The following is a 15,510-nucleotide window of genomic DNA, read 5'->3' as shown; positions in this document are numbered from 1 at the left end:
CACCACACACACACACACACACACACACACACACACACACACACATACACACATACACACACACCACATCATTTTATACATTGTATCCATTCATCAGTCAATGGACATTTGGGCTTTTTCCATAATTTGCCTATTGTTGATAATGCTGCTATAAATATCAGGGTGCATGTATCCCTTCGAATTAGTATTTTTGTACCCTTTAGGTAAATACCCAGTAGTGTGATTGCTCGATCATATGGTAGTTCTATTTTTAACTTTTTTTAAAGTTTATTTATTATGAGAGAGAGAGAGAGCATGAGCAGGGTAGGGGCACAGAGAGGGAGAGAGAGAATCCCAAGCAGGCTCTGCACTGTCAGTGCAAAGCCCAATGCAGGGCTCAAACTCACAAACTGTGAGATCATGACCTGAGCTAAAATCACGAGTCGGACACTTAACGAACTGAGCCACCCAGGTGCCCCTATTTTTAACTTTTTTAGGAACCTCCATACCCTATCCCACAGTGACTTATACCAGTTTTCATTGCCACCAACAGTGTAAGAGGGTTTCTCTTTCTCTGCATCCTTGCCAACACCTGTTATTTCCTGTATTGTTAGTTTTAGCCATTCTCACAGGTGTCAGGTGATATATCATTGTGGTTTTGATTTGTATTCCCCTGATTTGTAATACCTGATTTTTGAGTATCTTTTCATGTGTCTGTTGGCCATCTGTATGTCTTCTTTGGAGAAATGTCTGTTCATGTCTTCTGCTCATTTTTAATTGGATTATTTGCTTTTGGGTGTTGAGTTATATAAGTTCTTTATATATTTTGGATACTAACCCTATATTGGGTATGTCATTTGCAAATATCGTCTCTTATTCCGTAGGTTGCATTTTGGTTTTGTTGACTGTTTCCTTCACTATGCAGAAGCTTTTATTTTGATGTAGTCCCAATAATTTATTTTTGCTTTTGTTTCTCTTGCCTGAGAGGACCTGTATAGAAAGGTGTTACTACAGCTGATGTCAAAGAGACTACTGCTTATGTTTTCTTCTGGAAATTTTATGGTTCAGGTTGCACACTTAGGTATTTAGTCCATTTTGAATGTATTTTTGTGTATGGTGCAAGAAAGTGGTCCAGTTTCATTCTTTTGCATATGGCCATCCAGTTTTCCCAAAGCCATCTGTGGAAGAGATTTTTTTTTTCCATTGGACATTCTTTCCTACTTTGTCGAAGATTAATTGGCTATATAATTGTGGGTTTGTTTCTAGATTTTTTTGTTCTGTTCCATTGATCTATGTGTCTGTTTTTGAGCCAGTGCCATACTGTTTTGATTACTACAGCTTTGTAATATAACTTGAGGCCTGGAATTGCGATGCCTTCAGCTTTGCTTTGCTTTTTCAAGATTGCTTTGGCTATTCAGGGTCTTTTGTGGTTCCATACACATTTTAAGATTATTGGTTCTAGGTCTGTGAAGAATGCTGGTGGTATTTTGATAGAGGTTGCATTAAATGTGCAGATTGCTTAGAGTAATATAGACATTTTAACAATATTTATTCTTCCAGTCCATGAACATGGAATGTTTTTCCATTTCTTTGTGTTCTCTTCAATTTCTTTCGTTAGTGTTCTATAGTTTTCAGAGTACAGATATTTTACCTCTTTGGTTAGGATTATTCCTAGGTATCTTGTGGGTTTTGGTATGTTTGTAAATAGGATTAATTCCTTGATTTCTCTTTCTGCTGCTTCATTATTGATGTATAGAAATGCAACAGATTTCTGTACATTGATTTTGTATCCTGCAACTTTTAATGAATTCATGTATCAGTTCTAGCAATTTTTTGGTGAAGTTTTTGGGTTTTCTATATAGACTATCATGTCATTTGCAAACCGTGACTGTTTGACTTATGCCTTGCCAATTTGGTTGCCTTTTATTTCTTTGTATTGTCTGATTGCTGTGACTAGAACGTCCTGTAATATGTTAAATATCAGTGGTGAGAGTGGACATCCCTGCCTTGTTCCTGACTGTAGAGGAAAAGCTCTCGGTTTTTCCCCATTGAGGATGATATTAGCTGTAAGTTTTTCATATATGGCCTTTATTATGTTGAGGTATGCTCCCTCTAACCTTACTTTGTTGAAGGTTTTTGTCATGAATGGACATTGTACTTTGTCAAATGCTTTTTCTACATCTATTGAAAGGATCATATGGTTCTTATCCTTTCTTTTGTTAATGTGCTGTATCTTGTCGATTGGTTTGCAAATACTGAATCACCCTTGCCACCCAGGAATAAATCCCAAGTGATCCTGGAGAATGATTCTTTCAATGTATTGTTGGATTCAATGTGGTAGTTTTTTATTGAGAATTTTTACATCCATGTTCATCAGGGATGTTGTTGTGTGTTTCTCTTTCTTAGTGGAATTTTTCTTAGTGGAGTTTTTATTGGTGTCAGGGTAATGCTGGCCTCATAGCATGAATGTGGAAGTTTTCCCTCTTCTATATTTCAGAGTAGTTTGAGAATAGAATTAACTCTTGATAGAATGCATCTGTGAAGCCAACTGGTCCTGGATTTTTGTTCACTGGGAGATTTTTGACTCCTGATTTGCTTCTTTACTGGTGATTGGTCTGTTCAAGTTTTCTATTTATTCCTGTTTCAGTTTTGGTAGTTTATAAGTTTGTAGGATTTGTAGGATTGTAGTTTATCCATTTCTCCCAGGTTGTCAGATTTGTTGGCATATCGTTTCTCATAACATTCTCTTATAATTGTATTTATGTGGTATTGGTTGTTATTTCTCCTCTCTCGTTTGTGAGTTTATTTGAGTCCTTTCTCTATTTTCTTTTTGATAAGTCTGGCTAGAAGCTTACCAATTTTGTTGATTTTTTTTTTTCACAGAATCAGCTCCTGGTTTCATTGATCTGTTCTATTGCTTTTTTAGTTTCTATATCATTTATCTCTGCTCTCATCTTTATTATTTCCTTTCTTCTACTGGTTTTAGGTTTTGTTTGTTGTTCTTTTTCTAGTCCTTTTGGTGTATGTTTGGGTTGTTTATGCGAGATTTTTCTTGCTTTCTTGGGGTAGGCCTGTATTACTATAAACTTCCCTCTTAGTACCACTTTTGATGCATCCAAAGATTTTGAACTGATGTTTTTTCATTTCCTTTGGTTTTCCTATATTTTTTTTATTTCTTCTTTTATTTCCTGGTTCACCAATTCATTATTTAGTAGCATGTTATTTAACCTCTGTGTATTTGTGGTCTTTCCAGATCTTTTTCTTGTGGTAGATTTCTATTTTTATGGTGTTGTGGTCAGAGAAGATGCATGACATGACTTCAGTCTTTTTGAATTTATTGAGGCTTGTTTTGTGGCCTATATGTGACCTGTTCTGGAAAACGTTCCATGTGCACTCAAAAAGAATGTGTATTCTGTTGTTTTAGGATGGAATGTTCTGAATATATGTTAAATCCATCTGTTCCCGTGTGTCATTCAAAGCCATTATTTCCTTGTTGATTTTCTGTCTAGATCTGCCCATTGATGTAGGTGGAATGTTAAAGTCCTCTACTATTATTGTATTACTGTCAATTAGTTCCTTTATGTTTGTCATTAACTGTTTTATGTATTTGGGTGCTTTCATATTGGAGGCATAAATATTTACAGTTGTTAGATCTTCTTGTTGGATAGTCCTCTTTATTATGATAAAGTGCCCTTCTTCATCTATTGTTACAGGTTTTGGTTTAAAATCTAGTTTTTCTAATACAAGTGTTGCCACTCCAGCTTTCTTTTGATGCCTGTTTGCGTGATAAACAATAAATGTTTCTCCATCCCCTCACTTTCAATCTGCAGGTGTCTTTACGTCTAAAATGAGTCTCTTGTATGCTGCATATAGATGGGTCTTGTTTTTTAATCCATTCTTACACTCTGTGTCTCTTGATTGGAACATTTAATCCATTTGCATTCAGAATAATTATTAGAATGTATTTAATGCCATGTTATTATTTGTTGTTGTTTCTGGAGATTTTCTCTGTTCCTTTCTTGTCTTTGTCACTTTTGGTCTTTCCTTTCCACTCAAAGAGTTCTCTTCAATATTTCTTGCAGGGCTGGTTTAGTGGTCACGAACCCCTTTAGTTTTTGTTTGTCTGGGAAACGTTTCATCTCTCCTTCTGTTCTGAATGATACCCTTGCTAGATAGAGTATTGTTGGCTGCAGGTTTTCCCCATTCAGCACATTGATTATATCATGCCACTCCTTTCTGGCTTGCCAAGTTTCTGTTGAGAATCTCCAGCAAGCCTTGTGGTTCTTCCCTTGTAAGTGAGGGACATCTTTTGTCTTGCTGCTTTTCCAGATTTTCCAAATTTAATTATATGCATTGGTGTTGGCCTGCCTTTTGTTGATTTTGGTGGGAGTTCTCTGTGCCTCCTAGATCTGGATATCTGCTTCCTTCCCCAGATTAGGGAGGTGTTCAGCTATTATTTCCTGAAATAAATTTTCCGTCCCCTTTTCTCTCTTCTTCTTCTTCTGGGACTCTTATGAATGTTATTACATTTGATGGATTCACTGAGTTCCCCGAGTCTATTCTCATGTTCTATAATTCTTTCCCTCTTTTGTTCAGCTTCCTTATTTTCCATTATTTTATCTTCTAGATCACTTATTTGTACCTCTGCTTCTTCCAGCCTTGCGTTCACTACATCCTGTCTATTTCCAATCTCAGTTACTGCATTTTTCATTTCTGACTGCTTATTTTTTAGTTCCTTAATCTCTGTGGAGGGCCTCCCTAAAGTCTTCCATTCTTTTCTCAATCCCAGCAAGTATCCTTATGATTGTCGCTTTAAATTCTCCATCAGGCACATTGCTTATATCTGTTTCAATAAGATCTCTCTGGCCATGACCTTATTACGTTGTTTCCTTTGGGATGAATTCCTCTGTCTTGGCATTTTGTCTGGCTCTGTCTTCTTCTCTGTGTTGGAAAAACCTGTTACGTTTCCTGCTTCTGAGAGGAACAGCTTTGTGAAGAAGAGGTCATATGGTGTCCAGGGCCTGGGGCTTCCGGGGGTGTCTGGTGTGTGCTGAGTATACTCTGCTGCTATGTTTTAGCTGCTCTGTCCTTTAGGCCAGTCATCTGCTGAGACTCTCCTTGCCTGCTGTGGGCAGTGTTTGGTCCTTGGCCAGAGTATAGTGAGCCTTAAGTAGATGTGCTCTGCTCTGCTTTTTCAGTAAGACCTGATGCTACCTCCACTAGAGCTGAAGCCTTGCAGAACTTTCTGGTCAGAAGACATGATGTGGGCAGGGGTTTGTGCTGGTCTGAAAGGGAAAGGAGCCCGCTGCATCGGTGCTGGGGCAGACTTGCCCAAGAAGGGTGGTAGCAGCAGAGCTCAGGGCTGTGGGACCTGGTGTAAGAAGGTCAGGCAGCCGGCGTCGGTGCTGTGCTGTTTACTGCTAGTGGCTCTGCATTCATGCTGTGGGGCAAGGGGGAGAAATGCCGGCTGTTTTGTCCCTGCAGAGGTAACTCTGTGAATGCCACCTCCCACGGATGCTGTCCAAGAAGAGCAAACAGTCTCCTCGTGTGGCTTAGGTGTTCTTCAGATCGCGCCATCTGCCCCTGGGCCGCTTGCCTGCCTTCTCTCCAGGAGCAGGGCAGCGTCCTCAGGTCTCTACACCAGCCACGCCTGCTGATCTTTAAAACTCCAGTCTTCAAGCCCTGCTGGTTGCAAAAACTCACGAAAATCAGCCCCTCTCATTTTCCCAGCCAATCGCTTTGGGGAAGCACTCTCTGTGTGCATTTCCCTGAGGGCTTTCTCTGTCGCCTTTGTCCGCCACCAGGGCTTTTTCCCCTCTGCAGCACCTGTGATCCATTTCTCCCCCAAACCGTCTCTGCACTTTCTTGATGTGGCCTCTTCTCACCCTCTAGTTGTGCAGTTTGTTCTGTCCGTCCTCAGGCCGATTTCTTGGTTATTCAGAATGATTTGATAGCTGTCTAGTTGTGTTTGAGGGACGAGATGAGCCTAGGGTCCCCCTACTATGCCTCCATCTTAGCAAATACTATTTTAAAGAATAACAAATGAAAGCAAAATCATTGTTGGAACGATAAAAAAATAAAAACAGAATATACAAAGATGCAAATACCTTTTCTCAAATACTATGCTTAGTTATTGTTCCCTTCCTCCCAATCTCATAGCTATACCCTCGCTGGTCCTGACACCATTGAATGCCTGGCCAATGGCAAGTGGAATGGAAGTAACCAGCAGTGTTTGGCTGTCTCCTGCGATGAGCCCCCCAATGTGGAACACGCCTCTCCAGAGACTGCCCATCGGTTATTTGGAGACATTGCATTCTACTATTGCTCAGATGGTTACAGCCTGGCAGACAATTCCCAGCTCCTTTGCAATGCCCAGGGCAAGTGGGTTCCCCCAGAAGGTCAGGCCATGCCCCGTTGTATAGCTCATTTCTGTGAAAAACCTCCATCTGTTTCCTATAGCATCTTGGAATCTGTGAGCAAAGCAAAATTTGCAGCAGGGTCAGTTGTGAGCTTTAAATGCACAGAAGGTTTTGTACTGAACACCTCAGCAAAGATTGAATGTTTGAGAGGCGGGCAGTGGAGCCCTTCCCCCATGTCCATCCGGTGCATCCCCGTGCGGTGTGGAGAGCCACCAAGCATCCTGAATGGCTATGCAAGTGGATCAAACTACAGTTTTGGAGCCATTGTGGCTTACAGCTGCAACAGAGGGTTCTACATCAAAGGGGAGAAGAAGAGCACCTGTGAAGCCACAGGACAGTGGAGTAGCCCCACACCCACATGCCACCCTGTGTCTTGCAGTGAACCACCTAAGGTTGAGAATGGCTTTCTGGAGGTAAGAGACTGATGAGTGAGTAGTTTGTGGCTTTTGTTACTGACAGCTAGTCCACTGCACCTAACCGGGGATTCGGAAGCAGGGCATTGAGCAAATTAACTGTTGAAAAACAGAAGTGGCTAACCCTATAGGTAGTGAGTATTGGCAAGAAGTTGATAGAGGTTAGGAATCCTTTTAATGTAGAGTTTCTACCTTCTGCTGGCGTAGAGACATTTGAAGTGCTTTGTAGCAACACCTTGGTCCTAACTATGAAGTTAGAGTAAACCAATTTTAATACAATATTGTTTTGCTTTGTAGAAGTTATTCCAAGATGGATGTAGATTTTGTAGAAAACAAGGTCTAATGGAACCTGTAGACATCTGGTATCATTTCTAATTTTTAAACAGCAGATGGCGTGAACCACCCGTTCACTATAATGCAGCTTCTGCAAGTTTCTTTCAGTGGACCCAACGGTAGATTCACCAGGACAAAGAGCTCTCTCAGATCCACACATATCTTCCTTTCATATTAATATGTGCCTTCTCATGAAGTCCATCAAGAAAATGGTAATAAGAGGCACCTGGGTGGCTCAGTCAGTTGAGCGTCCGACTCTTGGTCTCAGGTCTTGATCTCCTGGTAATTAATTCAAGCCCCATGTTGAGCTCTGCACTGGGCATGAAGCCTACTTAAACAAAAAAGAAAACAGTAATGAGGATCTATTTCCCCAAATCAAGGGCCATTTTAAAGAGACAATATTCTAATTAAACACTATGTAAAAACCCACACATACATAATACCTTTTCTCCTTTATATTCTAAAACAACAGTAACAACCTTCTGTTTGACACCTTTGCTCAGCTGTATTAGCATTCCATTGGAAGAGGGTGTATATAAGATAAGGGAGCTTTCTTCATCTGTTTCTTTGACAAATATCTCTGGAGCTCCTACTAGGTGCCAGGTAAGCATCGGAAAGCTGGTATTTAACAACACAGCTTAGGCCTCTGATGGTATGGTGCTTATGTGCATGGGGGTGGGTGCCCAAGAAATAAATCCACAAAACAAATAATTACGTCCACTAGAATGAGAAATTCACTATAGTGTGGAAGCTAGACATTACCATGATAATCCTTTTAAAGTTTTCATAACTAATTCGTCTTTCGTACTGCCTGACAACGATCTGTTACTGGGGCACCTGGGTGGCTCAGTCAGTGAAGTGTCTGACTTTTGATCTGAGCTCAAGTCTCGATCTCAGGATTATGAGTTCAACCCTGTACTGGGCTCCACACTGGGTGTGAAGCCTACTTAAACATTTTTTAAGAAAGAAAGAAAGAGAGAAAGAAAGAAAGAAAGAAAGAAAGAAAGAAAGAAAGAAAGAGAGAAAGAGAGAAAGAGAGAAAGAGAGAAAGAGAGAAAGAGAGAAAGAGAGAGAGAGAGAAAGAGAAAGAAAGAGAGAAAGAGAAAGAAAGAAAGAAAGAAAGAAAGAAAGAAAGAAAGAAAGAAAGAAAGAAAAGGACTTGTTCTTATATTAAGCACTTATTTATTTAAATGTTGAGATCATGAGTATTAACTTTCTGTTTAAAAGATGAAGTATTACTTTTTTATTTCCCATCCTCAGAGCAGCAATTTTTTTGAAGTATGTTAAGAATGAACACAAAAAACTCTGATGGTACTGTTAGGAATATATCCACGAAACATATTTTGTTTGCTTCTTTTTTAACAACATTAACAAATAGAGGTATGTTTGTATGTGTATGTTTCCTTTTCTGTGATTAAAGCAACACACTCCAGCATTGCTTTGGTGAGCAAGATTTTTTTGAACTAAGTAATTTATAATTTTTGGTAGTGCTCCATCAAATCATCAATTTTAAACGGTTGGTCTTTTACCAATTATGGGCTCAACCCTATGGTAAAAATTTCTGCAGTAGAGATTACCTAATTTGACCTATCCTTTTCGCTTATTAAAAATAGAGTGGACCTACTGAAAAAAAGAAACAGAAGTCTATATTTACTTATGCCTTAATGGATTCATTTTAACATAGGTATTTTTAGTTTAATTTTTAAATTATTATTCACAGTATTTAGTCAACCATATGATTTGTTATGCAAACTGTGCTTAATTGTTTTCTCCCTGTTATACAGCATGCAACTGGCAGGATCTTTGAGAGTGAAGCAAGATACCGGTGTAATCCAGGCTACAAAGCAGTTGGAAGTCCTGTATTTGTTTGCCAAGCCAATCGCCACTGGTACAGTGAATCCCCTCTGTCATGCATCCCCCTCAACTGTGGAAAACCTCCCCCAATCCAGAATGGCTACATGAAAGGAGAAATTTTTGAAGTAGGGTCCAAGGTTCAGTTTTTCTGTAATGAGGGTTATGAGCTCATTGGTGATCATTCTTGGACATGCCTGAAATCTGGCAAATGGAATAAGAAGCCAAACCAGAAGTGTGTGCCTTCCAGGTGCCCAGAGCCACCCCTCTTGGAAAACCAGCTCGTCCTGAAGGAATTAGCTAGTGAAGTAGGAATGGTGACATTTTCTTGTAAAGAAGGACATGCCCTTCAGGGCCCCCCTGTCCTGAAATGCTTGCTATCACAACAATGGAATGATTCTTTTCCTGTTTGCAAGATGGTTCTTTGCCTCCCACCTCCCCTAATTCCCTTTGGTGTCCCCGCTCCCTCTTCCAGTCTTCATTTTGGAAGTACTGTTGAGTATTCTTGCGTGGATGGATTTTTCCTAAGAGGGAATCCTACCACCTCCTGCCAAGCTGATGGTACCTGGAGTTCCCCACTGCCAGAATGTGTCCCAGTGGAATGTCCCCAACCTGAGGAAATTCTCAATGGCATCATCGATGTGCAAGGTCTTGCCTATCTCAGCACAGCTCTCTATACCTGCAAGCCAGGCTATGAGTTGGTGGGAAATACTACCACCCTTTGTGGAGAAAATGGTCACTGGCTCGGAGGAAAACCCACCTGTAAACCCATTGAGTGCCCAAAACCCAAGGAGATTTTGAATGGCAAATTCTCTTATACAGACCTACACTATGGGCAAAGCGTTATATATTCTTGTGACCGAGGCTTCAGGCTTCAAGGTCCCAAAGCCTTGACTTGTTTAGAGACAGGTGATTGGGATGTGGATGTCCCATCATGCAGTGCGATCCACTGTAATCCCCCACAAGCCATTGAAAATGGTTTTGTAGAGGGTGCAGATTATAGCTTCGGTGCCATGATCATCTACAGCTGCTTTCCTGGGTTCCATGTAGCTGGTCATGCCATGCAGACCTGTGAAGAGTCAGGATGGTCAGGCTCTATACCAACATGTGTAACCATAGACTGTGGTCTCCCTCCTCATATTGATTTTGGAGACTGTACTAAGGTCAAAGGTGGTCAAGGATATTTTGACCAAGAAGAGGACTTGATGGAAGTTCCATATCGGACTCCTCTCCCTCCTCATCACCTGGGAGCAGTGACTAAATCCTGGGAAAACACAAAGGGATCTCCTACTACACATTTAGCACACTTTCCACATGGCACCATGGTTTCATACACCTGTAATCCAGGATATGAACTTTTGGGGAACCCTATACTGATCTGCCAGGAAGATGGAACGTGGAATGGCAGTGCACCTTCCTGTATTTCAGTTGAATGTGACTTGCCTGTTGCTCCTGAAAATGGCTTTTTGCATTTTACAGAGACTACCATGGGCAGTGCTATACAGTATAGCTGCAAACCTGGGCACATTCTGGTGGGCTCTGACATAAGACTTTGTCTACAGAATAGAGAGTGGAGTGGTGCTTCCCCAACCTGTGAGGCCATTTCATGCAAAAAACCAAATCCAGTTATGAATGGCTCTGTCAAAGGAAGCAACTACACCTACCTGAGTGTGGTCTTCTATGAGTGTAATCCTGGGTATGTGTTGAATGGCAACGAGAGGAGAACATGCCAACAAAATAAAAATTGGGATGGGAATGAGCCGATCTGCATCCCTGTGGACTGTGGTTCACCTCCGGTCTCAGCCAACGGCCAGGTGAAAGGAGATGAATATACATTTCAAAAAGAGGTTGAGTACACTTGCAATGTAGGGTTCTTACTCGAGGGTGCCAGGAGTCGTGTTTGTCTTGCCGATGGAAATTGGAGTGGAACCACTCCCCTCTGTGTGCCTGTCAGGTGTGCTACCCCACCGCAGTTGACAAATGGAGTGATGGATGGCTTGGACTATGGCTTTGGGAAGGAAGTGGTGTTCCACTGTCACGAGGGCTACGTGTTGCATGGTGCTCCAAGACTCACCTGTCAGTCAGATGGCAACTGGGATACAGAGTTTCCTTTCTGTAAGCCAGTCAACTGTGGCCCTCCTGAAGATCTTCCCCATGGCTTTTCTAATGGCTTCTCCTTTTATCACGGGGGGCATATACAGTATCAGTGCTTTCCTGGTTATAAGCTCCATGGCAGTCCTTCAAGAAGGTGCCTTTCCAACGGCTCCTGGAGCGGCAGCCCACCTTCCTGCCTGCCTTGCAGGTGTTCCACACCAGTAATTCAAAATGGAGCTGTCAACGGGACAGATTTTGGCTGTGGAAAGGCAACCCAGATTCAGTGCTTCAAAGGCTTCAAGCTCCATGGAGCTTCTGAAATCACCTGTGAAGCCAATGGCCAGTGGAGCTCTGTCTTCCCACACTGTGAACACGCTTCTTGTGGTTCTCCCCCAACGATACCAAATGCATTCATCAGTGAGAGCGGCTCTTTGGAGGAAAATGCGATAACTTACAACTGCAGATCCGGGTATGTCATCCAAGGGAGTTCAGATCTGATTTGTACCGAGAAGGGGACATGGAGCCAGCCTTATCCAGTCTGTGAGCCCCTGTCCTGTGGACCCCCCCCATCTGTCGCCAATGCCATAGCAACTGGAGAGTCACACACCTATGAAAGTAAAGTGAGACTCAGGTAAGACCGTGGCTCTAGAATCTCCAAAGGGTGCAGGCTGGAGGGCGGTAAAATAAAAAGCACTCGGTCAAAAATTTAGCAAATTGGGAAAATACCACCTCTGGACTGCTCTCCCAAAGCTGAAGTTTTTAACCCCTTGGCCTTATTCTATTCATAATTATGTAGAAGTCCATTGTCTATAAAAACTAAACTCCATTTTCAGATTGTAGTTCCTAATACAAGTATCATGATTATCATATTCTGTTGATTTTCATGAAACAGTAAGATTCTCTAGCTAGCTTTCCTATCTCTTAAGTCGCAAGGCTCTTTTTTCTTTTAAACATCATGCTGGTAAATTTCTTTATGATACCACTTTATGGTTATATCCATACATGCAAATATTGGACATATTAGGCAAAAGCTGAAGAATTCAGGTCAAAAAGCATATACCTTCACTGATCAATATAAATAGGGAGATATCGTAAGGAGCCTTCCAGACTTCACAATTTGAACAAACTAAGCATTTAATGCACAAATAGTGAGTTTTTCTGTAAAGTTCCCTATCTACAATGCATTCTTAAAAAGAAATGAGAGAATACAGAATAAATCTATAAATTATTTTTTTATTGGAATGAATGTCCCTCAATATATCAACCCTCTAAATCAACTTAGATTTGACTCACTTCTGTGAAGGAGTTATGGCTTATCTTTCACATATTGGCTTCTTAGATGTTAATAATTCAGTAACTGTTCTTGTGGACATTTTAGCCTTCCTTCTCTCCTTCCTTTTCTCCTAATTGCGGTAAGAATAAACCCACAGGAGGATCCTCAATGACAAGAAAGCCAAAGAGTAGTATATCATGCACCAAGAGGAAAAACAACAATTATCCCTTGCTTTTGAAATATATTTTCAGCTTTCTCTTTGGATGTTGATGTGTGAGATACCTTGAGAAATCCCGATATCACCTCTTTCTCAAGACCTCCCTTGTTTGTTCTTCCTTGCTGTGTGTTGATGATGTTTCAGATCTTGTAGTAAACAGATTACAAGTTTGCAAAAGTGAGTCCTATCCAGCTTGGTGATTTGTGAAATTAAAAAAATATATATGTCCACCTAGTCAATGTTAGTTCATTAAATGGTTCAACTTAAGCGGCAGCGTAGTACGGCAGTGAAAGCATGGACCCTGGAACCGGACTCTGGAACCAGACTCCGTAGGCAGGAATCTCAGCTCTGTCACTTCCTGGGGTATCTCTGGTGTCAGTCACATCATCTGCCAAATGGGAATAAAGATAATAATCATACCTACCCATAGGGTTGACATTAAAATTAAATCAATTAATATTTGTAGAGCACTTAGAACGGTGACTGGAATTTAATAAGTGCTATGTGAACATTCGCTGAATAAATAAATGCAAATTCTAAAAATCAGAGTATTTTAGAGCCAATTTGATTTGAGTTTGAATACCAAACTCATGGTTTGTTACATAACAGTATCTGCCTTTCAGGATTAAAAGAAATGCCCTCTATCAAGGACTTAGAACAGTGCTTGTCACAAATAGATACCCAATAAATATTAATTATGTCATATTCTTGTTAATATCTGAGTCTATTTTGGACTTTGTCTAGAATTTTTAGAACTGTTAACTATTTTCAGAATAAAAGTGAATTCAGTGTTAATATTACCTGCAAGAAAGGTAAATAATGTCAACAACATTTAAATCAACTGTAGGCTTGGTTGATCCTTGGCGTGGACAACTGAGGACTGATCTGATTGTCCTCGTTATGTTGTTTTTTTGTTTTGTTTTGTTTTGTTTTTTGCATGGCAGCGCCATTCCCTTGAGCTTTGAATCAGTTTTAATATGTCACATAAAATCTCCACTGAGTGTTGGAAACATCATCTTAAATCCAAGAATAAGTCACCAGCTGTATTGTACTCTCTTTAAGACACTCATTTGGCTTTTCCATTCCAGATGTCTAGAAGGTTACATGATGGATACAACTGTAGACACATTCACCTGTCAGAAAGACGGTCATTGGTTTCCTGAGACAATCTCCTGCAGTCCTAAAAAATGTCTTCTGCCAGCAAATATAACACGTATACGTGTTCACGGGGATGATTTCAGTGTGAATAAGCAAGTTTCTGTGTCCTGTGAAGAAGGGTATATCTATGAGGGAGTTAACATATCAACATGTCAGGTAAGATTCACTGCCTTAGAACATGCATTTGTAACTCATTTACATATATTAAATGTGTGTGTGTCCACACAAGCAGTATTTTGCAGCCCTGAAAAAAAAATGTCTCAAGTTTCCAATTGTGTCAAGAATTTGAGAAGTTTTTTTGGTAGAAATATAAAGCATCTTTCTTTTCAATATTCCCATTTTTAAACTAAGAAAATGCCAAGAGTAGATAAAAAGTGCCAAAGTTAGATAAAGCGTTCAAATATCTATAACAAAATATTCATGAAAAATTAACCATAAGTCAGGTGGCTCATACATAAATCCTGTAAAGAGTGTCTTTGTGTGGGAACTGAGCCCTGATTGAGAGCAAATGTCTCTAGTTTTAGTAGAAAAAACAAAAGTCGCAGAAACAATAGAGTCAAATGCTGTCTCTGCTACCTACTACTTGTATGACTTTAAGAAAGTTACCTAAAATGCCTAAGCTTCAAGTTCCTTATTTGAAAAAAAAAAAAAAATGTGTATAACAGTGTGTGTCTTGTATGATTAGAACAAAAAACTAGAGAATTAATGGGGGAAAGGGCCTAGATCAACACCATAGATAGAAGATATTCCTAGCACATCCCCTTCTCCTAGCTTCCATAAGATGAGCCAGAGAAAGAAAAATAAAATGAGTTATTGATATATTCTTCTGTTTCTGGAGTTGGGGGAGGGAGGAGTTGAAGGTGGGGAGCAGGCTGCATGGTCTAGAAATAAGTTTTGCCTTAAACATTCCTTTGAACTGCATCTCAGTATTTATAGGCTCTGTGGCCTTATGTTCCCCCAACTTGTTTTATTTGTAAATCAGTAATTGCAAGGATTTAATTAATGTTAATAAAGCATCTAGTACATGCCTGACATTTAGTGGGGACTCAAGAACTATTTCATTCTCCTCCCAGTTTTCCATTTATAAGTCATGCATACTCAGTGATTGGTTTCTGCCAAACCTAAAAACAGGAACATCACAGGAAGCAGGCCAGATGACTGACGGGGGTACCACACTGTCAAAATTGGTATCGTTTCCAGATTATCCCTTTTAGATTTAGAACTGAAGCAGTTTGAGGGGAAGCTTTTTCAAAGACCCTGAACTGTTTGAAGTAAGCTAATGGGAAATTCGTCCCACCATGTTTAAGGGAATAATTCGATGTTCTCCCAGAGCTTCTCTGGGTTGGGTGTGTGAACAATCGAGTGCCCCTCCATGTGCCCTGTGGGACCCCAAACACTGGTGACTGTGCTCTTTTTTTCTGAATCAGTAATTTATTTTTGACAACCCTCCTCACTTTCTCTACACAAGGTATGACCCCTAACCCTCACACAACTGAGTTTTGGGTTTGAATTTTCGTCCGAAAGGTAGAATAGACCCTTTATAAGTGTTTAGATGCACAAATTGTGTAACGCTATGTTCAGTGCCTAGAAATATTTTATCTTGATAGAGCAAAATGATTCTGTCCTTCATAGAATAAATGGATGAGAAGATCACTATGAAGTTTGAAACATGAGTACAGGAGGTCCAGCCTTTCCTGAAATGATGACATATTACAGAATTACAAAGGTCCTATCAGTGTGGTATTGGTGTAGACTCAGCAGAAAGGAAAATGA

At 40.3% G+C, this 15,510-nt stretch overlaps 1 protein-coding gene across 2 annotated transcripts in view; it reads left to right on the top strand.

Moving 5' to 3' along the window:
- The window catches only part of SVEP1 (sushi, von Willebrand factor type A, EGF and pentraxin domain containing 1), a 205,318-nt gene that overhangs the window by 152,466 nt on the left and 37,342 nt on the right, over positions 1-15,510 (top strand). For both annotated transcript variants that reach the window (XM_078436599.2, XM_078436598.2), the window contains exons 37-39: positions 6,139-6,811; positions 8,929-11,720; positions 13,668-13,893. In XM_078436599.2, the coding sequence (XP_078292725.2) occupies positions 6,139-6,811; positions 8,929-11,720; positions 13,668-13,893 (3,691 nt within the window). The remainder of the gene's footprint in view (positions 1-6,138; positions 6,812-8,928; positions 11,721-13,667; positions 13,894-15,510) is intronic.

This window comes from Panthera onca, chromosome D4 (assembly GCF_046562875.1).
Source record: "Panthera onca isolate mPanOnc1 chromosome D4, mPanOnc1 haplotype 2, whole genome shotgun sequence".
Classification (NCBI taxonomy): domain Eukaryota; kingdom Metazoa; phylum Chordata; class Mammalia; order Carnivora; family Felidae; genus Panthera; species Panthera onca.
This window is presented reverse-complemented; position numbering and strand designations above follow the sequence as displayed.